Source organism: Plectropomus leopardus, chromosome 21, assembly GCF_026936395.1.
Source record: "Plectropomus leopardus strain MGB_pleo_1.0 chromosome 21, ASM2693639v1, whole genome shotgun sequence".
Lineage (NCBI taxonomy): Eukaryota > Metazoa > Chordata > Actinopteri > Perciformes > Serranidae > Plectropomus > Plectropomus leopardus.
In genome coordinates, this window is record NC_142196.1 from 6,024,349 (window position 1) to 6,049,152 (window position 24,804).

The 24,804-nt window shown below is 40.4% G+C and overlaps 1 protein-coding gene across 6 annotated transcripts in view; it reads left to right on the forward strand.

The window, feature by feature from the left end:
* Nucleotides 1-24,804, forward strand: part of mpp7a (MAGUK p55 scaffold protein 7a) — a 175,035-nt gene that overhangs the window by 77,473 nt on the left and 72,758 nt on the right. For all 6 annotated transcript variants that reach the window (XM_088072300.1, XM_088072301.1, XM_088072302.1 and 3 more), the window contains 2 exons: nucleotides 7,771-7,851; nucleotides 16,224-16,355. In XM_088072300.1, coding sequence (XP_087928426.1) covers nucleotides 7,771-7,851; nucleotides 16,224-16,355 — 213 coding nt within the window. The remainder of the gene's footprint in view (nucleotides 1-7,770; nucleotides 7,852-16,223; nucleotides 16,356-24,804) is intronic.

The following is a 24,804-nucleotide window of genomic DNA, read 5'->3' on the forward strand; positions in this document are numbered from 1 at the left end:
AATAGAAGTTTTATTGCTTCTCGTCTTTGTGTGTCTGTGCTACCCTGTTGTTAGTTCTGGCAAAGGTCGCCGCTAACCAGATAACACCAGATTCAAGCGGACAGCTGAGATCGCTTCTGTTTCTCTTTCCTCAGTCTTTGCGCTGCCTCCCCAGGTTGTGGCAAGAGGCCACAGACTATTCGAGAGACCCCCAGCTATCAGCCTCCATCTCCCCTCCCCCCCTTACGCATTTTCTTTCTCGGTCTTTTTTTGTCAAATTACAGACTTTCAAATTTATGCTTCCTGGTAAATGCCCCGCAAAGCGTCTCCTCGGGATTATCAGGTATCGGAATAAATCCCAGAGATGGTGTATCAAAGCGTCTCATAGCACACCACAATCCTGAGTCCCCCTTCATGCGTTAGTCAGGAAAAAAACAAAAAAAAAGAAAAACTCAAGCCGGAGCGGCGCAGTGTATTTTTAAAGCAGATTGTTTTTCAGCCATGTCACCGCTCCAAATGAACGCTATTGAAGTGGTGGCTGAGGGCTGAAGTGCAACGGGAGAGATCTACAGTTAGATGAAATTCATTTCAGGCTTGGGTTTCGGGTAATGGAGGCTTAATTTATTGCCTAACATAAAATGACACTTCAACCCCCGTCTGCCCCCGGCTGCAGTGTCTAGCACTCGCAGCAGGTGACTGCCGCTGCTCAAACAAACCAGCACCGGCTGAAACACGATCGATACCGAGCCCAGAGGATACGCAGCGTATTACATACATATAAAGACATGTCAGTTGGTGACTGCATACACACTTTTATGGACGTACATACACGTTTATTACTGCACACACACACAAAGTTTCTCTCCAGCCCTCATTAAGACTGAAATAGAAGCACTCTTGCCTCATTGTGGAATGTAAAATACCACATTACATTAATCAAAAGGGGCAAATCAGCGTCACACGTGAGCCAGCTCCATGTATGCTCCAGCCTGTCCATCCAGTCAGTCTCTATCAGTCCTGCTGAAAAGCTACACACACTAGTGAATGCCAGCCCCGCGTGCCAGATCAGCGTCCATCTCTTGAACTGAGACTGTATGTCCTGGTGGCTGACTCGTATCCTCCTCCACTCAAAGACTCCTTTTCCTTCCCTGGCCCACTTCCCAACATCTTCATTCTCACCCAAATACCTGCTGTTACTTGGGAAGACCACTGGGTGCCATCAGAGGGCACTGGTCTGCAGTCCATACTCCAGCTAGTGATAGGACGGAGAGAGACACACAGAGAGAGACTGAGAGAGAGGGTACATCGTCAACATGAGGTTTTACTGTACAGATCATTTTAGCTCTATAGAGCTTTGGCAGATTCAATATCTTAAAGATACATAAAAATCAAATCAAGGACCATCAGACTGTGAGTTACTGTGGGATGATATAAAAAAAACAACAACCCCAAAACAAAACTTGTTTTATGAGTATTAATGTTCCAATTTTGAATTTCAGGGCAATAGTTTCAATACTAGTACTTCTAATGTCAATACAATATCTTGGAAAAATATCAATATTCAATTCCATTTTTGATACCACAGAGAAAAAAGGACTTTGAGAGCGTACAATTTAAATATTTATTAAAAGATGAAGTCGTGACGACAACCATGACTTTACATGGGTAGTAGCAGAGTACAGCGAAGTGACTGCAGTTAACATCAGCATAACAGAGTGTGAAAGCGCAGCTGGTTCCAGTGAATCCATACTGCAGAAAATAAGAATTTTAATTTTTTTTAAATATTCAAAATCACTGTGTATAGATAATAGACACTGTTGACAACAATACTGCAATAATAACTAAAACCTTTTTTTCTTTTGTCAAACCTGGTGCACTCTATGAAATAAGTCAGGAGACCCATCACCTCTGCTTCATAAATGCATGGTTGCAAGATAAAAACTCGTTTATTGATCTAGATAAACCTTTTACATTGCAAACATAATTTTGATGAGTTGTGTCGACATAATGCGAATAATAACATCAACTTGATATTGTCTGCAATTTCAACTCAAATTTATGTGTTGATAGAATTAAAACAAATTTTAAGTTTAAGTGAAGTGATGAAATTGGCTTAACAATTTAACTTTCCTCCACCTTCAGTTCAGGACTTTAAGTCTGCTTCAGTGACCACTTCAATTGCTAGGACAAATTCAGACAGTTTAAACTGTGTTTGACCTGCAGGCCAAACAACTAAAACACAAAGGACATTTCTTACTAAAAACTTGTCTTTTGCGATCAGTTATTAAGTGAGCGCACCTTAAAAATATTTATGATTGTAGTAGAGAAGCTTGCTCTCCTAACTCAATGTAGTGTGCTCGTTGCAGGTGATTTTGTAAGAAATTGTCATAACTCAAGATTGATGCAAGCTGGTGTGGTATTATTCTTACACTTATAGAATTGCCAGGAGGCGAATAAAAGCTTACTGTTTAGATTGACCTTTTTTGTCCCTCTTCTTGACATTCTTTATCTACAGTTTTCTTACATTTGACCTGATTATACTTACAGGAAGCTCCACAGCTGGTGTAAGAAAAGGCTCACCATTACTGTATGTACTTGTCAGCTGAAACAACGCTTACTTAATTTTCTAATTTTATCAGCGGGCAATATACCAGCAAAAGACTTATTGTGCATCCCTAGTATTGAAGCTGTAGTTGGTAACTGATGGAGATTCTATGACAGAAATCATGTTCCTTTGCCTCTGTTTGTGCTTCTAATGTCATTAATTGAAGAAAAACAGCCAATCAGAGCTGAGGGGGCTCTAACGCAGCTGTCAGTCATGCCAGTCACTGCTCGAATATTGCTGTCAAACTAGGCAGCTATGATCAAGTATGAATCAAGATTCTGTCACTGCATTGCCTATTTCTGACTTCAAATGTTTTCAGAAACATATTTTAGTGCACTGTTAAGCTGTAAAATGAGAAAGTTGAAGCGAAAACAAGTACTGTAAATTAGCCAGAGCAAACATAAGAATTTATGTCTAAAAACAACAGGAAAAAGGCCAGAAAGTAACACAATCTTGATCCATATTTGATGAGTGCTGCCTAGTTAGTCCTTTGTTAGTTGATGTTTAATGACTGACATGATTGACAGCTGTATTGGAGACTCCTCAGCTCTGATTGGTTGTTGTAGATTTTAGTGTCATTAAAAGCATGAGGAGGAGAAGGAGGGACATGATGTTTTGCATGAGATTATGCATCTCATATAATACAGTGTGGATTTAATGAAAGTTTCAGTAAATATGTCAAAAAGATATTTTTATGAACATTCTCAAATGTAGCTGTAAGGTTAATTAGCCAAGATACAGACTCAAAAAAAGCGTGAAAACGTTTTGCCTCGCTGATTGAAGCTTTTGACTCACTTTACATCTTTTTGTTTCTTACTGTTTAACTTTATTTTCCTCTTGTCCATCACATCTGCTTTTAATACATGAAAGTTATTATAAAGCTGTAAATAAGCATGTCTGCAAGTCATTAGTGTTACTTAAAATATAAGTTGAGCAATGGTATCTTAAATAGTTCCAGTGATACTGTATGGATTTCAATAATGACCCCATTGCAAATACATTTGTATTGAAGTCACTTCACTTCAAATCGTTTTTTTTTCCTCTTCTGATATAAATTTGATTATTTGCATGAGAGAAAGTCATCTATTCATTATTTCCTTTTTAATTCCATTTAGTGTGAAGGCCAGTTTTTAGACCGTGACACTTTACAACTTTTATTGAAAGCTATTAAATGTAATAATAGGAAAACATCTCCGTGCATGACTGTGTAAAGTCAAATTAAAAGGAGAATGAATGCAGGTTAAATGCTGACTTTACTCAGCTGGTGTACTATTGATCACTTACACAGTAAATCGAGCCAAAGTGCATTTTATCCATCATATGAAATGGATGTCTGAGGTCAGATTTTTCTAAATGAAATTTTAGCAGCTTTAATATGTTTTAATAAACGCACTTTGAAAGAAGGTCAGCTTGATATATTGGCAGCTATATATCAAAGCAGCGAGCCCGTAGCTGTTCGGGGTCAAGGGAGCGCTGTAAACTGACATGCTGGGATCAAACTTATCTAAACACTGCACTGGCTGCCATGACATTTAACAAATGAAATAAACACAGTCTCAAAGGAGACCGGCATCATTTTTTTTCTTTCTTTTGCCCCCTCCCTCATTCTCTGCGAAGGTCTGAGGATGGAAAATATGATTCTGACGTGGAAGCACGAAGGTAGAGAGCAGAGCGTGTTGTCAAACATGTCCCGTCTGTCCTCCGCGCTGAGTTATAGGACAAGGTGCTTTAATAGGACAATATGAGGGACTGGAAATTTACAGTTCTCTGTCTTGCGTTTGTCTGCCTCCCTCGCTGTAAACAGCTTGGCGATGAGATGATGGATGATGGCGAATCAGAGCGGGAGATTTTTCCTCACTAAAGACCCTGACCCCGACTCCCCTCCATCTCTTTCTTTCTCCTTTTGAACATGTGTGCTTTCACTTTGTTTTGTGTCTTTTTCTTCTTTTCGACATTTTTCTCACACATCCTCCATCTCCCTCTGACCCTCTTTTATTTTGTATATTTGAGCAAATGAAGTAATGCAGGGTTGACGGAGGTTCAGCTAGAATAACCTTGACCACTTTGACTATTCATTAACGTGGTCCCTCTCCCCTGGGGGGGGTCAAAGCTAATGGAAATAATAAAAAAGACCCCCCTCCCAGCCAAAGCACATGTTCCTGTCTTGGGGTAAAGTGACATAGCGTCCTCCCCAACCGCGGTCTAACCCTCGGCCCCCTGCCTTTACCTCTGCCTCACCTCTGTTACCTTATTCCCGCACCGCAGGGGTCGTTAGTCAAACAAACTGCGGCCTTTCCCAACCTCTGTCATCGTCGGCCTTAAAGGAGCACGCAGCGTTTTTGAGAAATTTCCCTGTTCGGATTATCTGTTAGGTGATGACAACAGAGGCACCAAAATGATCCATGTGTCTCTTCACACTTCTTTGCTACGATGCTTCATGCTAACACTTTTAGCAGACGCAATCTGTGCTGAAGTGTAAATCTACGTGTAGCATTTTTTACAAATGAATGACTGCCTGTTTTGTCTGTTTGTTGTACATTTGATATTCAAGGTTTTAAAAGGAAATATTTCAAATAGGGGGTTGAGAAAATATAGATACACTCAAGTATTGCAATTTGATACTGTGTCAATACTCAAAAAAATGATTTTTTTTACTGATAGAGGTGAATGTTAATTTCCTATGGTCAGTTTTCACAATTGAATAATGATGTCAAATGAAAAAGAAGCAAACATTTTATGCATATTGCTATGAAAGTTTTCCTAAAATTAGTTTTTAAATACTGCAGTATACATGAAAAAAGAGAATTGTTAACCAATTTAAAACAGTTACTTTAATCTGTAACACTTATATAAATTAAGTTTTCTCAACTCAATTTCCAAGCAGTCACGTTAATCAAACTTGATAACTTGAGTTGACAAAACTGAATTAATTTATGCGTTACCAATTGACAGAATTATTTTAATTTGGTTTTCAGTTTTCTTTTTTATCACCTTGTGCAATATGCAATATATTGAATTGTGACCCCTGTATTGTAATACGCTTATCACCAGATTCTTGCCGATACACGGCCCTAATTTTAGCCACAGATTTATCCACTGTGAGGTGATTTATAGGTGTAACAACTCTGCTAATTAGAAAGGACGACTTTATGGCAGTTCACTTATGTTCAACCGATTTGTTCTTATTATGTATTATTTTATTTTTTACTTTGTTGTGATATAAAATGCTTTTTACTTTACAAATATTGTCATTGAAGGCTTTCGTGTGAATCGTCTTTACTTTTAGTCCCAGTTTGGATAAAGAATAAAGGCCAATGATGGTCCACAACAGTTAAAATATTTATTTATTATATTTTATCAATTTGGTATGTATTTCACAAAAAAATACTTAATTTTACATTATTTGTTAATAAACACGTACCAAGAGCTCCATTAAGTTTTGTTTTGTTAAGGCAGAAATTAGTAATTGTTTGTATTATTAATTCATCCACCAGTTATTTCCCTCATTAATCATCTATACTATAAAATATAAAGCCTCCTTCCTGTGGACAGAAAACCCATTAACACCCACTAACATCTAGCTTTTGTCTTTTTGATGGGAATGGTTAAAAAAAGGAGTTTCATTGATTTAAAAAACAGTTGATTTGTTTTGTGACTTATTTAATCATATTTAAAATAATGCAACTTGTATGCTGAAGTGAAAGCGTATAAGGACACAGATTGCTCTGATGTCTTTATTTTTCAAAATGTGGTACAAAATACCAGAAGCTCACATGCATAAGAGCAGAAACATGACTGTGTGTATGTGTGTGTGTGATTCTCTGTATCACTGCTAGCTCTCCCTTCACACCTCGGCCTCCACTGGCCAGCTTTGTGTAGTCGACATTTAGCTCCCGATCGCAGCTCAGCACAGGCAGGTCTTTGTGCGTGACAGCTCGCCTCTCCCCTCCGCACTCACACCACGTCCAGGAGGATCGCCCATAAATCAGAGCGCAGACGGAGGAGCATGGCCTGGGCTTTAGAAGCCGAGTCACTCGTCTCAGAGCTACCAGACATTCATCATGAACGCGGTCCAGCTCGGTCCCGCTGCTCAGAGATGCTCTCACAGCTCCTATTGTTTCCAAGAGGAATGGACTGTTTTCTTTTCTTCCCGAGATTTTCATTGAAAAATGATCCCGCTGAATCGTAAATTCAATCAAGAGAAAAATGGCAACATGTGCAAAGTCTAGGCCCAGTGACAAGCTGTGACCTTGTCTCCCATTAAGATGCACCTAATTTAGCAGGATATCACTTTTCCTGTCTGATGGCCCCCCTGTTGTTTGGGGCTGTCTGCAAGTACAAACACAGCCAGCACCCCTGAGTATACAACTGTACTTTTAACTCATGCTTTGGAGGGGTTACTTCACTTTTACACACTCCCTAACAGTAGTTTCCATTACATCTGTCTCTGTTAATCTTCATTAGTTATAGAATCAGTTGGGTCCAGTGTGAAGGATTTGGGGGGATGTATTGGCAGTAATGAAATATAATAGAACAAGTATGTTTTCTTCAGAGTATAATCACCTCAAAGAATTGTTTGGTTTTTGGCCCCTTTTTACACAGATCCTGCTATAGGGTCGCAATAAAGTCTCTTCTTCATTCCGCCTTTGCATTTTTACAAAGAATCATGCTGCTTTAGTTTGTGATTTTAGACAGCATGCCGGCATCACGGAAGCAAAAAGAGGTGTAATGGGCGTGACATTTAACACACCAGCTTCTAGTGTAACATATAACATACACATCGGCTGCGCTTTCTAAACAATAAAATTGGCATAACATGTCATTTACAATAATTTATCATCTCTGTTATATGTTGGCTAATCTCGTCCTCTGCTCAGAGGGTAAGGAGCTCCCAGACCTAATAGTTTTCACAATTTTCATACATTTTATTCCAGTTTGAGTTAGCTGCTTACTTACGTCAGTTGCATTTTAAATATCCCGCGGTGGTGCACACAGATGTGCCGCCCATGAACCCAGCAAGCTGAAGTTACAATTACTGGCACGTAGGGCAAGTAAAAAAAATGTGAACCTTGGAAAGTCATGGAAAAGTATGACATTTTGTCCGTGAAAATGTGTGTGAGCCCTGTTGACTGATCATATTGGAAATGCATTTATGTGAACAATCTGCGTCTTTTCTTCTTCTTCAGTTGTCCGAGGAGCTGGAAGGGAAATCAGCGAATGGAGAAATCAAAGAGCTTCTCAAACTACTGGACAAACCCCACGTGAAGGTGAGTGTTATTCATTACAGTCTTTATTCATTTTAAATTCTACTACAAGCACATTATCCACTTTTTGGACGACCGCAGTGTTATCTTAAAGAAATATCAGGCAGCTCTGGCTACCACACACTGAATCAAACACAAACTTTGGCTCGTATCCTCGCTGATGTCATCGCACATACAGTGTGTATCACTCTTTGTTTCAGCGCCATACACAGAATAATATGGTGCATAGATCCAGGCTGTGATTTTTTCTTGTCTCCTTGGCTGCGGCCGCCAGCCTCGTTAGCCAGACGCGGACAGCTACAAAATAAATTTACACATTCTTATTTTTAAATACATCACTGGCCATCCGTCAGGCCCTCCAGGTGTCTCAGCCAGACAGAGCTGCCTGCACGGCGGCGGGATAGAAGGGGAGCTGGACGGGCTCCTTTTTAATGCACTGTCGTCATGCTTATTTGGGTGCTGCCAGAAACAACAGCTCAGTATGAAGTCCTCTCCCACCACAACACACACACACACTCTTAACAGTACAGTGAACACAAATATTCAATACCTCTCAGTGTCAGGGATTGTGAAAAGACAGAGGTTCCCAAAAGGATCACGCTTACAAGTCAAATCGTGGATTTTTGAATGTCTACTTTAGTGATGTCATGATTAATATCTACTTCTGTGAAATTAAAACCATACACTTATGTACGTATAGATCCACGGACATGAAAGTGGAGTCATGTGTAATTGAGTTCATCACACTTCAGCAGCAATCGACACACACAGTCCCACACAGCCACATGACGGTGGATACACACTCTCACACAGCCACGATCCCGAAGACAAACGGTCACAATCTATCACGGCCTCGCTCTCCCGCTTTGCTACGTGGGGACGTGGTGATCTCCTTCGTCTCTGTCAGAGCCGAAGTGAAATGCGCCGGCAAATGATCACTGCGCTCGCCATGAAGCATGCCTGTGTCAGAAATCCCGCGTTTATTATTTTAATTGCACTTACGGCGAAGGTATTTGGCGTGGCATTGGATCAATCCATCAAAACGTGGAGCTTGTGAAAGTCATCGATCAGGAAGCTCGGCATCTTCAACTGATGAGGTGAGGAGAGGTGAGGCAGGAGATGGGACTGTGGGCCAGGTGTAGACACACACGCATACACACACGCATATGTGCGGGCCAATACAATATCCTGCCCTCTCATGTACGTGGTTATGGACATGGATCTAGGATATCTCTTTTAAGTGTAAAGGTCACAAATATCATCAGTTTAAATCATGTAATATGGGTTAGGGTTCACAATACTAATAATACTTGATATCTCTTTTGCCAAAAAGGAAACAAGTCCTAGGCGCCTGAAATAGGTCACAGGTCCAGTCATCTGGTGGGTTTGTTGCTGGTGAGAAAACTGTAACAGCCACAGGTTGAGGACCACTCGATTTTCTGTTGTTGTTGCTGTTGTTACATCTCTGCAGCCTTGGGTTGAATATCTGAATGTATCTTTAAGGGTTTTTATACCTCGATGTATGTGACAACCATTGCCGGAGGTATAATGTTTTCGGATTTTCCGTATGTCTATTTGTCCCATTTTTATGAACGTGATATCTCAAGAATGCCCAGAGGAAATTTAGCACAAATGTCCACTTAGACTCAAGGATGAAATAACTAGATTGTGGTGGCCATAGGTCAAAGTTCAAGGTCACTGTGACCTTGTCTGTCTCATTCTTGTGAACCCGATATCTCAAGAACACCGTGAGGGAATTTCTCCAAATTTGACACAAACGTTCACTTGGGCTCAACAATGAGCTGATTAGAATTTGGTGTTCAAAAGTCAAGGTCACCTTGACACAGGTCCATAATTTACACTGAAAAAATTGCATTAATCACCAGCAGACATCCCTTCTTCAAGAGGCTGTACCTGGCTGATTATGGGCTGATATCATATGAAACTGAAAGACCTAAAGAATCTCCTGGTACCAAACATGTCATGATAGCTTCTCAATAAGAGGGAGGAATAACGCTCCAGAGTTTTCGCAATCGAAAAATGGCATGGTCTTTTAACAGAGGTCCCTTGACCTCTGACCTGAAGATACCTGAATGAAAATGGTTTCTGTGTGTACCCATGAGTCTCCTCTTTACATACATGCCCACTTTATGTTAGTCCCATGCAGAACTTTGCTGTCATTTGATTCTTAATCAAGACAATCTGGTCAGAATTGCCTCACCTTGTCAATGTGGACTTCATAACTATTTTGTAATGCAAAATAATGGAATTGAAAACGTGATTAATGGCGATTTCATATAGAAACTATGAGATTAATCAGGATTTAAAAATGAATTATTTGACAGCCCTACTATAAGTAGATGTAGATTTCCCCCAGTTACCAAGTAAAATAGTTGAGTCAGTGGTGGGAAATCTTACTCCATTAATGAGGACTGAATTTAGACCTATAAGAATACATTCAGAAACTGTCAGAGCTGTTTCTGTTACAGTTAAACAAATATACAGCGCAAACAACACCACATCTGCACTGGTACAAAATCTCAAGCTTAAGCTTCGTGCAGCCTCACCAATATGTATTTGTTGTTTCTCTTCCGTCTGTTTGCTTTCTCTATTCTCTGCTGTCACTCTGTTCTCCCACCACCTCCACACGCCACTCAGCCGACCTGCGCTCCAGTGCAGAACGAGGTCAGCCAAACAATTCCACCCTGACAATGGAAAATATTCGGCTACTGCTTCCTTCACTGCCGGCCGATCGCACCATCAGAAGCACAGAAGCAACTGAGGCCAAGAAAGCCGACACATAGCGCTTTGGCATTTTATCACTGAACTAGATTTATTTCAAACATTTCATGGCTGTGAGATTCCTTGAAAAAGCTTGTAGATCAGAAAAGTTTGAGAATCTGTTTATCAGATAATTAAAGTAAGCTGGACTCACTGGATCTTTTTTGGACTTTAGTGAGTTACAACGAGCTGCCGTGTGTCCGTTTTGGATTGAAATTTTCATATCTGGCGTTCTAAAGCTGAGTGATTGACATCTGCATGTGTTCACAAACTTGCACACACTTACTCAGTCTCTCAACTTCATGACCTCTACTCTTGGTTCAAGATTTGAGCGCCCCGGCCTCAAACATTCCCGCTGGCTTCTTGGTCAACAATAGATTAGTTCCAGCACCTAGGTTTTGAGGCAGGGCTTTGCCTGTAACATACTGACGTTGGCGTTTTCCTGACATTGTGTCTCAGATCGTAGGCAGCATGTGGGCTAAAGTATTAAAACTTTTCTCACTCTTTCTGTCTCCATCTGTCCTCCAGGGCACTTGATACCGTACCAGCCAGGCCCAGTGTAAATCACAGGGCCGGGGGTGTAAAACACAAGCAGATGGCTGCTGCCTTTGAATGGCGTCTCTGTGCGATAGTAACTGTATCACTCTTAATTATGGTTGAAATGATCCATTCCTAGGGTGGGGATATAAATCAGGCTCTTTAAAACTCCCCGCTCTCTTTCTCTTCCTTGCCACAAACTTTCTTTTTTTACGATTCGCACATGAAAAAACAACTTGCACCCATATTAGCCCCCCCTCAGCAAGACTAATATTGACAGTGATGAAAGTGCCAATTATGATGGCCGGCTGTTTCCGGCAGCGTGTATGGAGGCTGGTGTGTGTGTGTACAGGCTCGCAGGATGTTTGACTCGGGGCGGTGCATGCCGAAGTTCAAGGCTCGGGGAGGGTGGGCGTAGGTGAGTGTCAAATCCCAGCTGGCCTACAGCAGCGTCTCCAAGGCGCACAGCAGGGTCCTACCCGCTTGGGTGAAGCAGTTACAATGCACCGATCCAGCTGAAAAACGAGTGGGCCGGTGACAGGGCCGGGGGGCTTTAATGAGAGGCCAATGCCAGGAATGCACCAGCAGGTTTATTTAGTCAAGCTCAGTGATCTGTTTTTCTAGGATCCCTATTATGCCTAATGAACACAAACACACGAAGCGAGAGAGGACGGGATGCCTGGAAAACAAGGGTGGCTTCCCTTCATCTTTCTTTCCGTCTCGCACTCCATTTTCTCCTCAGCTGCAGGGCTTGAACAAGGATATAACTCTAGATTTGATTAGGTGGCTAATCCACCAACACCGAGGCATAACAAGACCCACTGACTCATATCAGCCCAATAAGAAAGCCTCCATACAGGGACTTCTGTGTGTGTGTGTGTGTGTGTGTGTGTGTGTGTGTGTGTGTGTGTGTGTGTAAAACATTTGTACCTGTGTAGCTGTGCTCACATGTCAACGGTCAGCAGCCAGGGCATGTACCATGTGCTATCTATTAGCATACAGCTGTTATTGCTACTTCCTCAAGAGTTTTTACAAGGAATTAGCTGTGGCTCTGTTACGGGTTGTTAGGCACGGCCATGGGGGAGAATGTGGCAGTGGGGAGCAATGCCAGATTTGAGGAAGTGCCATCGATGAGGGGACTCTCACAGGTCAGGATATGAGGCCTGATGGATCGAGTTCAGGGGAAACTGTATGGCAGGTTAGTGGAGGAAAGGTTGAGGTGGGCATGGGAAAGAAATGTGTCTGGTTCTGTTTGTAATTTTTACTCTGTTTTTTAGCTAATTATTTATGACTGCAACAACCAGGTTAGATTTAATATAAAATAAATCATTTATGTGTTCATCAAAATGTCAGAATACAGGGTAAGGTACACATTTCATTTCCCAAAACCCAAGATGACATGTTCACACTTTCATTAGTTTAAGCCAAATTTCCACAATCCATTTTTTTTTTATTTTGCTGTTATATAAAACAGAAAAAGCAGCAAGTTCTCATATATGATAAGCTGGATTCAGAAAATGTTTGACACTTAAATAATATTTTTGCTGGATTTATTATTTGAACACTTAAGTTCAAAATGAGTTTCAGTTAATTTTATATGCACAGGTTAAAATCAGACATATATCATAGACATAGCAATGGAAAATAATTTTCAAGAACATCTGTGAGGGGCCATGACAAACCTTTCACCTAATATAGTATCGGTTTCCAAGATTATTTTCAATAAGATCCACTTTACAGTGTACATCAACAGCAGAATATAATTCCTGAAATTTATTTATGGCTTTTGTTTTTGGTGTGCCACCCCTAGATTTTCAGTTGCCCCATCTGATCACCCTATGGTAAAAATCTGGGGGCTACGAAAATCATTTTACAAAGTTGTTGATCGTGAGTCAATCTCCAATCTCATTCCCGGGACTAATACTGCACAGCGTCAGGAAAATAGTGTAGTTTTGCTTTTTGGGCCTATTTGAGTGTCCCACCCTGCTGAGAGTCTGATGGACGCTTGGCTGACCCACATGTTGTCGCGACCCGGATCAAGTGCTGTGACTGACAGTCAAATACCATAAAGAGAGCCACAGCACTGCATGTATCCAACCTCAGACTCAAAAACATTTTCTCTTTTCTCCTGCAACAGCACAGGCTGGCTTTCACTATAGGATGTTTTTGGAAAACTCGATACAACGGCCAATTAAAGATGAATTCCTCATACATCTATGGGAGAAAAAACAGAGAAGGTAAAGAAAACAGGAAAAAGATGGTGGCCCACGAAGTCAGATTATTTAAATATTTGCTCTGTGATATTTTATTCAGCTTTCAGTGGAGCGCTGATTCCATTCACTGTGGTAAAGTTATGTATGTTCACATGTGGTGCTGAGTCCTAGAATGCAGCATTAATGACGTCATCACTACATTGTGGAAACTGACCTCTCCCTCTGCGTCTTGACATGGTGCTATGATCACAATATATAGTATGTTATATATCGAGCACAGGTTTTGAATCCCATGCAGTTTGCTTTTATTGTCCTCATCTGCAAACAGTTTGGGTTTTCTGCGCTCCAAGAGAATATTTCAATACTATAATGACCGCATCCCCAGACATACAATACAACACAAAGTGTGTGTTTATGTACGGCGCAGATGAAAGCCAGGAACACATTGTTTAGGCCCGTTCTGAGAAACGAACAAACTTTTTTGGGGGAGAAAAATGCATGAAAGATAAAACTGAAGAAGAGCAAAACAAAAAGAATAGAGGGGATTAATGGCATTTGAGAGAAGTTTGGACAGCAGGACCGAGAAAACAAGAGGAATCAGGGAGGAAGATAAGATGGAGAAAAATATGGATTTAAATGTGTGTTCTTCTGGGAATTTGAGTAAATGTGTTTATTTTTTGTCTGGTCTGTCGCCTGGTTTTGAGTTACAACCTTATTAAGGGTTTATATCAAGATGAAGTTTGGGGTAAGAGTTGAAATGAGGTCAGTTAAGTTCAAGTAAAATTCAAATTTATCACTACTTGGATCTTTCTCTTGTCGTTCTGTCCGAAACCTCTTTTGGTTATGATAAAATTGTATTCAGCAAGTTAACTGCCAAAATGTGGAAACACAGTGCTATCTTCTACGTACAAAAAAGTCAGATGGGACGAAACACACGAACATTCAGATAACAGGTTGTTAATATGCCAGCAGCTCAGCCAGATTATCTTAATCACTTCATTTAATGGTAAAACTGAAAGTGAGAACACCTGCAATGTCAGTCCACGGCCAGTCAGCACCGTGGATGGATTACGCTACTAAACGGGACTGCCAGGCACGGGCCAGAGGCCCAAAGTGTCAAGGGCCTTTCTGCCCCTCACCTGCAAAATGTCGCTCGAATAGACACGTAACGACCCGGAAAAGAATGAAAATGTCAACAAGAAACACAAAACACAAAAACAACCATAGAGAGACACAAAACAACTACAAACGTGCAAAACATCTGCAGAGAAGCTCACAATGACAAAAAGAGGCAGCAAAGCACGAGAAGACACAAAATGACAACAAAGAGATGCAAAGCAACTATAAAGATGAGCTAAATGACACAAAAATACAGAGGTGTGGAACGACTTCAGAGAGATGCAAATCAACGACACAAATTGGCGAAACAGCTACATACATTTGTGATGCGCTATTCACAGCTGCAACGATTAATCAATTAGTTGTCGTCTATTGAATTTATCACCTATTAATTTGTAAATCAATTAATTATCTGGTAATATTTTAAGGGTAAAAAAAGAGATGTGAATATTTTAGTAAATTTATGGACAAAAGAAGACATTCGAGGACGTCTTCTTGGGCTTTGCAAAACACTAATCAACATTTTCTACCTTTTTTTCCCCCTTTTAATGCACCAAACAACTAACTTTTTCGATTTTCCTCTCTGCTGTTTGATATTATGCTGTTTTTTGTTTTGTTTTGACCTGCCAAGGGACTACAGATGTGAATCAGTTTGAAGCTATAATCTGATGCGGTACATCAGATGGTGACATTAATGTTTTTAAACTGTTTCTTTTAAATAAAAAATAAATAAGTTATAGTATACAGTAGGACCAGGAGAATAGAAAGAGCCAAGTCCTCACAAGTCTACAAGACAAACGGTGTGTGTGCATCTGTATGTGTGTTGGTCAGCTTGTCTCTCAGTGGCTCCTGGCCACGGAGCTCCGCTTGTGTCTCCTCCTCTCATCTGCTCCCAGTTAGCAACATCTTGAACGCTGTACTGCAGCATGCTCCCATGTCGTAAAACACACGGCTCCTCTTCTCACCATATCCTTCTCTCTCTCGCTCTCCCTCTGTCTCTATACTTTTGTCTGGCACATGGGGTGGAAGATGTTTTTCTCACTTTTCTCTCCCCTCTTCTCAACCACGGAAAAAGCAGCACGCGTCCAGCTGCATCTTGGTCCGGACACGGAGTCGTTAAATACTTTGAAAAATGAACGTCTCAATGGCATCATTCTTGTCTGCGTCCCGTCTCTTTTTTATGTCTGCTCGTGAGCGTGTGAAATATCTGAGGCGACTGAGAACTTCATTACTTTGAGCCCGCCGACGAAACAGCACCTAACAACGCTTCCCAAAGTGTTTACCACCTTGCCCTGAAAAGCATCGGCACTGGAAAAGGTGGCCAAGGTTGCCCCCTGCCTCTACCCAACACCCTTTCAGTCACAGTCCCTGGTGAGCAGCGGTGCAGGGTAGGAGCTGGTTGCCTTTAATCAGAGAGATGTATGGAGGCAGAGCTTGGACCTAATGACAATTAACGCATGGACCTAAAAGTTCTGGCTCTGAGCGCGTTCAAATCCATCAAACAGCACCCCAATTCATAACCATCCTCCCCGAAGTCTCTGCAGTTTCTCCGTCCTGCTCAAAGGAACAAATGATAGATTGAACTTGTAACAGCATATTTTTCTACTCTTTATTTTGCTAATTATAACAATGCAAAGCTCAGACCTTAATGGTTTGACTGATAACCCTTGCCTCTCATTTCTCTCCTCCCATCCATCCATCCCTCCATCCTTCTCCTTCCTCCAGAGCCTCCTGTCAGTCCACGACACGATCGCCCTAAAGAGTTACGACCCCGAACTACCTCCGCTGCCTGAAGACATAGACGATGATGAGGATTCTGTGAAAATCATAAGACTGGTCAAAAACAAGGAACCTCTCGTAAGTGACTTTTTCAGTCATCTCAAACTGAGCATCATGCAGCAACATTCTCTTGATATATGTAGTTATATATATATATACATAAAGAAAATATAAGAGAAGTCAACTCCAAATGCACCAAACGTTCTTGACCATCCAGATATGCTCTGACCAGGTGTGCTTATGAATCCCACTTGATCATAAGTCACCTACCTAGCACAGGTAACGCCGCATAAACACTATATTGAGGTTTATATGAGGTTAATATAAAGTATTAAAAGTAAAAGTACACATGCAAAAGGTTTAAATTAATTAAATAAATCAAAATAATGAGAATAATTAAAAAGGGAAGTGGCAAGCCCTCATAGTTTCAGTATATATGCGAAGCTGGAACAATGAAGTTTATTTTGCATGAAAAAAATACAGCATCATGAAACATAGTTGAAAATTCATTTTCTAATCTATTGTTTTAGATATATGTATATTTTCATAGACATGGTTTGTGTGCGGAAATCTTAATGTGTAAAGTAGTTATCTAATGAAATGTGTTTTGCACAAAAAAATGACTTATAGGTTAATAACAATAGTTGTCAGTTTATTTTCTAATTAATTTACTTATTGTTTTAGCTGCATTTATTTACTTTCATACGGTTTGTATGCAAAACTCTTAATTTGTAAAGTAGTTATCTAATAATAGTAGTGTAGTAAAAAGTACAATTTTCCCTCTGAAGTTTAGCGGAGTAGAATTGAAACGTGGCACGAGTGTAAAATAACGCTGAAGTTCCTAAGATTTGTACCTAAGTATAGTACTTGAGTAAATGTACTTAGTTACATTCCAGCACTGGTCAGCAGAGGGACACACAGTAACTGAAATGACAGAAATTGGGATTATTGTACCAAGTATAATAATATTTCTTAAACCCTGGAATTGAATAATCTAATTATTCTAAAACATTTTAATTTTAAATCTTCCTCAAACATAAAACATATTTTTCTTTGTGCTGGGCAACATGTTGAAGATGATTTTCTCTTATGTTGGTCCAGGTGCTCTTAACCACTTGCTAAATTTTCTATTATCTAAGATAAAAAATAAGAAAACACTGATGAATCCTAGAAATCAATAGATACTAACAAAATGAGAACAATTCGTGGATATGAGCAAAAAAAAAGAGGAAAATGTGTTTGTATATTGTTTCTTGTGTTTGATTTGCGCATTGTGATTTTAAGAAGCTCCCAAAAGTTTAGAAGATGGTTTTGGGAAGTCAGTGGATTGTAAAATGTTATGTTTTTGGGTTACCCCAGTGGCCTTGGTGTCAGGGCAATGAACCATAGGCCGCAACATCCCCAGATGGAGCCAGGGGATACCAGGGAGCTTTTGTTTTGTCGTTCCCCAGTGAAGGTATCAAAAATCTTTAAACAAAACATGAGTTCTTTTTTAATTTGTGTTGAACATCTTACCGTCAAGAAAATCTTGCTTTCTAGACTCTGTGTTGACTAATCCCTGAGTGTCTGAATACTTGTACCAAAGCAGCATCCGAACCACAGTTCAAGCCAATACCATACATGCTTCTGAGGTACTCGCCTGTGGGAATCCAACCCACAACCTTGAAGTTGTAAGCACACCAAAACCGACCACAATTACCCTGCTCTTGGCCACGAGTATTTTCAGCCAGTCTAGGCTCTGTGTCTGCAAACGGCTTCCTCCTGGTCAGTGTTGCTCTCTCATTGTAACATGCGAGTCACGTCCACGCTCTTCAGACATGGTCCCAGACGTCAACAACCACTCGTCTGTCTCGGCCTCGGGCCCCAACTCAACAGCAGCGACATCATGGCCCCGCATTTTCACTCCACCCCTTGACCCATGTCTGTACGTGTCGTGTGATGGCGGCCTTTTCCTGCTTTCCCATGCTTTTGTCGTCTAGTGCGGCATGTTTGGGAATCTGTAATCGCACCAAGCCTAATTGCAGCTGGTTTTGGTCGCACCACATACCTTTTTTTTCAGCTTTGATTATTTTGTTGATTCCACGATTCTCTCGACTGACCTCTGCGTCCTGTGACACATAAACACACAACTACTAAAGTACGTAGCGGCCTGTCAAAGATCCATCTGTCATCGCAGCACTTTGTTTTGCCCTGAAGCCCCGCCCAGCTTTGATCTGCGCCGGACGTGTCCTGGCCCTGGCTGCCTCTATTTTCACTTTGTGGTTTTCGCCCAGACCACCATCTTGGCTCCAGGCCGGCGCACTCCTCTCACCACACCCCGGGGGGAAGCAGAACACACCTAAGCCATTTTTGGGTCCCTGCCTGTTGCATGTTCTGTGGAGCTGCTGAACGTAATAATGTGGCTTGGAGGAATTCTCGCTCTCCCTCGTAACACACATTGTCGCGGGCGCTTCCTGCTCCGGCCTCTCCCGAGTCTGATGTTGGATCACGTTCCCTGAAACCATAATGTGATTTACACCCGCCCCGGCTCGGCTTAATCATCTCACTGGTGTTATTCCATTACACGACCTGATTCTTTTTTGTCTCAGCGATTTGGCTCCTGAGAGCATCTGAAACGCACATTTATGATGTGTGACATTGCGTGTTATTGTACAATATTGAAGGTGTTAATTATGTAGAATATATTTTTGTAGTAATATAGCGGCTCAGTTTGAGTTTAGAGGTTAAGGGTGCACTCTCGTTATTGTGTGTTTCAAAGAAAATAAATAGAGAAGGGCTGTGCCTCCGGGGTTCCTCAAGGGGTCAACACTTGGTCACTTTTATAAATACTCCTGCAATTTGAAAGTGGTTTCACTTAATGTGGCTGTTTGAGTGCAATATATCATCAGTATTACTGCAGTATTGTTGCAATTGCAGCTAAGTTTTCTACCACTATATTTGCTTATGTTCACTCCCTACAGGCTTTGACACATAACAGCCTAAAATTTAGATTTATAGCAGGAAATCAAGTCATGATAACTCCCAACCTGCATTAGACAGTACATTTTATTTTGCCTCCGCACTGGTGACAACCAAGGCCAGGGTGTTCATCTGTCCAACCCATATTCATATACACAATATCTCGGGAACACCTTGAGGGAATTTCTGCAAATTTGGCAGAAAGGTCCACCTGGACCCAAGTATGAACCTATAAGATTTTGGTGGTCAAAGGTTAGTGTGACCTTGCGTCCATCTTACTCTTATGAGCATGATATCTCGAGACAGCCTTGAGGGAATGTCTTCAATTTTGGCACAAACGTCCATGTCTCAAGAATTCATTCACTAATTATGACAAAATTTCACAGAAATGTCCAGTTAGATAAAATGATAAAGTGATAACATTTTCTATCCAACATGTCGAAGTTAAATTTTACTGTCTGCAAATAATTTGCAAAATTACTTTTATGGCCATTATTCAACCTCATAACTCTGGAACAGAAGGGGTTCTTGACACTCATGTTTAGCCAAAAAATACTTTTAAGTCTTCACTACATATATTAATTGATTCTGAACATTCATGGATGTAAACTGAAACTGGTGGAGGCATATGAACGCAAGCCGCTAATGCTAGTTCAGAAATGCAACGACAATCTTTTAATTCGCCATCACGCCAGTGACATCTGTGAGGAAACAAGTTTGACCCGACTGCTGTGAAGCCGTTTCCTCCTTGTAAGCCTTAGCTGTCCTCTCACTGCCCAGTGGACCCACAGGGCACGACTGCTGCCCATAATCTCCTGTGGCTATAATTTAGGCTTGACCGTGGTGTGGACAGCAGCAGGATTACACTGCGGGGCATAGCTTTTCCGTGTATGCGTGAAAAAAAACAAGAAATACTCAAGTGCTGCTATTGTGGCAGTGTGCATTCTTTGAAATGCCATGTATAATGGTGTTGTGTTTGTTCTGGAAGCACCAGGAAAAGGGCAACTTGAACCACCCTGGGATTAGAACAAGAGAATCCACTGTGGCTTCTTTTTGAGCAAAGACTTGGAATCTCAGAGAAAGACTTTCATCATCCTGTTTGCATCCACACACCTTTGGTCAAAAGCAATGACTCTTCTCTGTCTTGTGACCACTAAAAAATGACTGCGCCCCGAGAGAGTGAGACTTGCATTTGTCAGATAGTTCCTGTGGGAATGGGGCAAAGTCTTGTAGTGAAGAAAATGGGGCTTCTGCACTTCTTACTGTGTAGCTAAAGGCCTTTTCACACCAAATTTATGCTCCGTAATTTGTCATTCTTATACGCATTAACCTTTCACACCATGTCAGGTGCAAATATTTTCCGAAAAGATTTGCGGCAGAGAGAAGTGAAACCTGAGAACACGTTACACTCTTTGAACTCCACAGCTTTCACTTATCTCTGTTTATTAGCATCATGTAGCTCTCTTTTTCTTCTGATGTACACATCACATAGAGGTTTCTCCACAATATTTTACCCCCTCCACTGGAAAATAACAATAAAAAAGGTTGGACAGCAGTATTTTTTTAAGTTATTACTCATGAAAGAAACATGTATGACCAGCGCCATCTCAGGGTGTCTGCAGGTCGTTAAAAAGTTTTAAAACCTATTCATTTTAATTGTATAAATGTGGGCTTAAAAAGACATAAATTGTCTAAACTTTGAATTTGTGAGGTCTTAATTTCACAATACATACAGGTTTCTCCACAATATTTTACCACCTCCACTGGAAAATAACAAAATATATAAGGTTGGATGGCAAAAGTAATAACTCGAGAAAGAGGCAAATGCATCACCAGCTCCATATCAAGGTTTCTGTAGGTTGTTCAAAAGTTTTAAAATGTCATCAGTTTAATTTTATAAATGGTAGGCTTTAAAAGACATTATATAGTCGTAACTTTGAATTTGTCAGGTTATATTTTCCATAAACATTTTATTTTATTTTGGCATAAATCTACATCTCTAAAACTACCACTGGACATACTTTTTTACTTCATACTTGAACTTACCCGTTACCACTGTGTATATTAATGTAAGTCACTGTGAAAAACATATTCCTGCATAAAACAGGGATCTCACGGTCATGGAAAATCTGTAAAAGAAATGGAATTTCACAATCTCATTTTGGGAAAGTCATGAATTTAGTGAAATCCTTGCAAGTTTTGGAAAGTGTAATGAAATGAATTGTTACATTGATCTTAATGGATAACGTACCATTCACACATTTCTTCCTTAACCTTCCATGAGGGAACCATTTCACAAAACTCCTTGTTTGATATGTACTACTTTTTTTTTCATCTCATTATATCCATTCATGGACCAGAAAAACTTACTGAGATTTATAGCCTCTTTTCTAAGAGTGTCCTTGCCAAGACAGGCAGCAACCAAAGTTACAGACAGACAACATGGAGCAAAAATACAAAATAAAGATATACAACTCCAAAAAGTAAAACAAAACAAAACAAATAAAAGATAAAAAACACAAAAAGAATACCAAATAAAGTTACCACAAGGAATGACTAAAAAATATGTTTTATATTCTCTAAGTAAACCATAAAAACATGACAATAAAACCTAACTCACCTTTATACCTAGCTGAAATTCTTAAAAAAAGAAAAATATGATTTGTCAAAAAATCACAATTAAATCTAGTAAAAAATGATCTTCACAAGGGCCATAAAAAACATTTGATTTCAGTGTCTGATACTTGTAGACATCCTGCATATGTTCACCTTTGAACTGCCTATAATACAACTTTTAGACACTACCAATATTTCTGGATCTGAATATGAAAATAATTTAGTGTCCCAGCAGAACAGCTCCTTATGGTAACATCACATACTCATAAATGTCCTGAAATACCAATGACAGATGTCAAAATGTTACACTTAGTGTGAAATGGCCCTAATAGTCCTCAGGTTACTTTGTGATTCGTGGAGGTGAATCTATTCCGTTTTTACGACCGTCTAATTTCACAGTACGTTTTAAACTCTGCATTTACCTCTGGCCCCTTAACAATTGTCATCCTGTACATCTTTAAAGGGAAACTGACCCTAATGAACAGTAAGATCGTACATTAAGGAAGCAGCCAGCGGGTCAGATGCTCACGGTGAAGTCACAACCATTCCACTAACCAATAAAAAAGCCTCTAATTGCGCCAGGTCCTCATTCACTGCCGCACCAAATTGATTTGGATGTGCCCTTTAACTCGCAATTTCATATAATCAGCCTGAAATTCTCAAACTTGACATCATAACAGCGCGGCTGTGCAATATCTAATTTCCTCTCCGTCTCTCCTTACGTTGCTTGCTTTTATTTTCTGCTTCACTTTTTTCTCCGTCTGCCTTTGTCTCATTCTACAGTTCTGGTTATTGTGGGGACTGGGCTACAGTTAGCACGCAGGCCCCCTTTTCCTTGTGAGTCATCCATTAAGTTAATTGTGATTAGTTGAGTGGATTGTATTCAGTAGCTCTGATTAATTGCTATCATTTCTCAGAGCGTGACTTCATGCCACATTTGGGCGAAACTGTAAAAACTCTATCTCGCAGGACGACCTCCCTTTTCTTCTTCTTCTTCTTCTTCTTCTTCTCCTCCTTTTTCTGTTCTACTCCCTGCTCTCCCGCTGCTCTCCCAAACCGGCGGATTTATTAGCTCAAGTGTCGGGACAATGAAATAATTGGGTTTTGGAAAGCAGCAGCAAACATGTGCGCACACACAGAAACATCAGCTCTGCCATGTCTTTTTATTGGAAGAATGTGTTATTTTGGATGAGGTTTCAGAACAGTTTTGGTGGGGGGGCAAAATCTGAGCGTTTAGGGGGTTGCGTCAGTGCTGAGTATGTGGCGTAGTGGCTGATATAGTGGTGAGGTTTGCATCCGGTGATGAAGGGCTTGAGTGCAGACTGACTAATGGGAGAACTCTGGACAAAAAGTTGGAGGAAGCTAGAATGCACTGGTGTTACACAACTCATATCCCCCATCCAAAAAAAAAAAAGAAACATTTAGGAGCTTGGAGGGTTAAGAGAGGCCTAAAACATGAGCTACAAAAATGTCCACCTTAAAAAGTGATATAGTGACACAGCTTTCATTGTTGTTAATGAAACCTTAAATTACCAATTTCTCTAGATTAATGTGTCATTTTCTTGGTAATGGTGTATTGACATGCCATATTTTGACTATTTGTAGTCATCATTGTATGAATTGCTGGCTAAAGGACTTGTTAAAAGGAATTGTTCATTCCCCAAATGGCCATTTGTACTGTATGTCAGTTCTTCACCCTGTGTTATGCTGAATTTCTAAAAAAAGACTTTTTTTCTGTGGTTAATTGAAAAATCTTGATAAGTTGCAGTCATCGGGCACCATATTTAGCAACAACAAAACAAACTGCTAAAACCGTAATATTTAAAACATCTCTGCATAAACAGACTCACACATGAATGAGTAACCCCATCCGCCTTTGATACAAAAGTGTTTTAAAATGTTTTGGCTTTCATGGAAATGCAGTTGTTTGGGAAGTACTGAGCATTTGACTGTTAGAGAAGTCAGTTTCAGTTAGCATAAAAACACATTAACTGATTAAATTAAAAAATAAAACTAATTAAATGGTTTATTTTTAAGAAAAACAAAGCAAAATGATTTGAAAAATAAGAGGCCTTTCCTTTCAGTGAGAGCTCCATTTACTCCGAGTGCTTTAGTGCTGCATTTCCAAAATGCTATTCATTTAGAGGTGGTGAAATTTTAATGTTTTGTGATGTAAGTGTCTTGACTTTTATTTTATTTTCTGTTGGCTTTGCTGACAGACAGACAGCAAGACATGTTAACTTGTAAAAGCATTGTGCCCACTGCCCACCCTGCGGTCTCTGCTGGATAACTAATCTTAAGTTTGGCTGCTCAGCACTGTGCGCCAGCCGGTCGGGTTGGAGCTAGCCAGCGACACTGCTAATTCACTACAGCTAGTAGCAGTAGTTGCTGCAAAATGTGGTGGCCATCCACTGCTTTCCCCCCAGGTAGCCCTGGTGAGTGTGCGGGCTCATGCGGGCTTCTGTGCCACAAAACTCCTTTAGCATTATGTATTATGTTAGCACCACTAGCTGAGCTGACACTGTTGTCGGTGCTAACAGAGCTTACAATGATATATGATAGTTAACTGTGCTAAAGGGGATTTTCACCTCAAAACTGCATTTTGTGAGCCTTACAGTGCAGTGTCTCTTCCTCTGTGCCTCATCACGTCCGCTGCAGGTTGTACCAAAAAGTAGCAACAGTCAAGAGCACTTACTCTGTAAGCAAATCTGGAGACCAAACATAAACAAAAAAAAAAAAACAACTGCTCGACTTTAAGGTGTCTCCAAAATTAGTTGTGTGTGTTTGTTAACAGATGTTTTAATATTGATTTGCTGTTGCTGAACGTGGTCCCCAAAGACTTTGATTCATCAGGAATTTTTTTCCACTTTTGGATTCTTCATTCACGGTGGAGACTTTCAAGAAAAAACAACAACTAAGTAACACGGGGTGAGCAATAGATTACAGATAATTA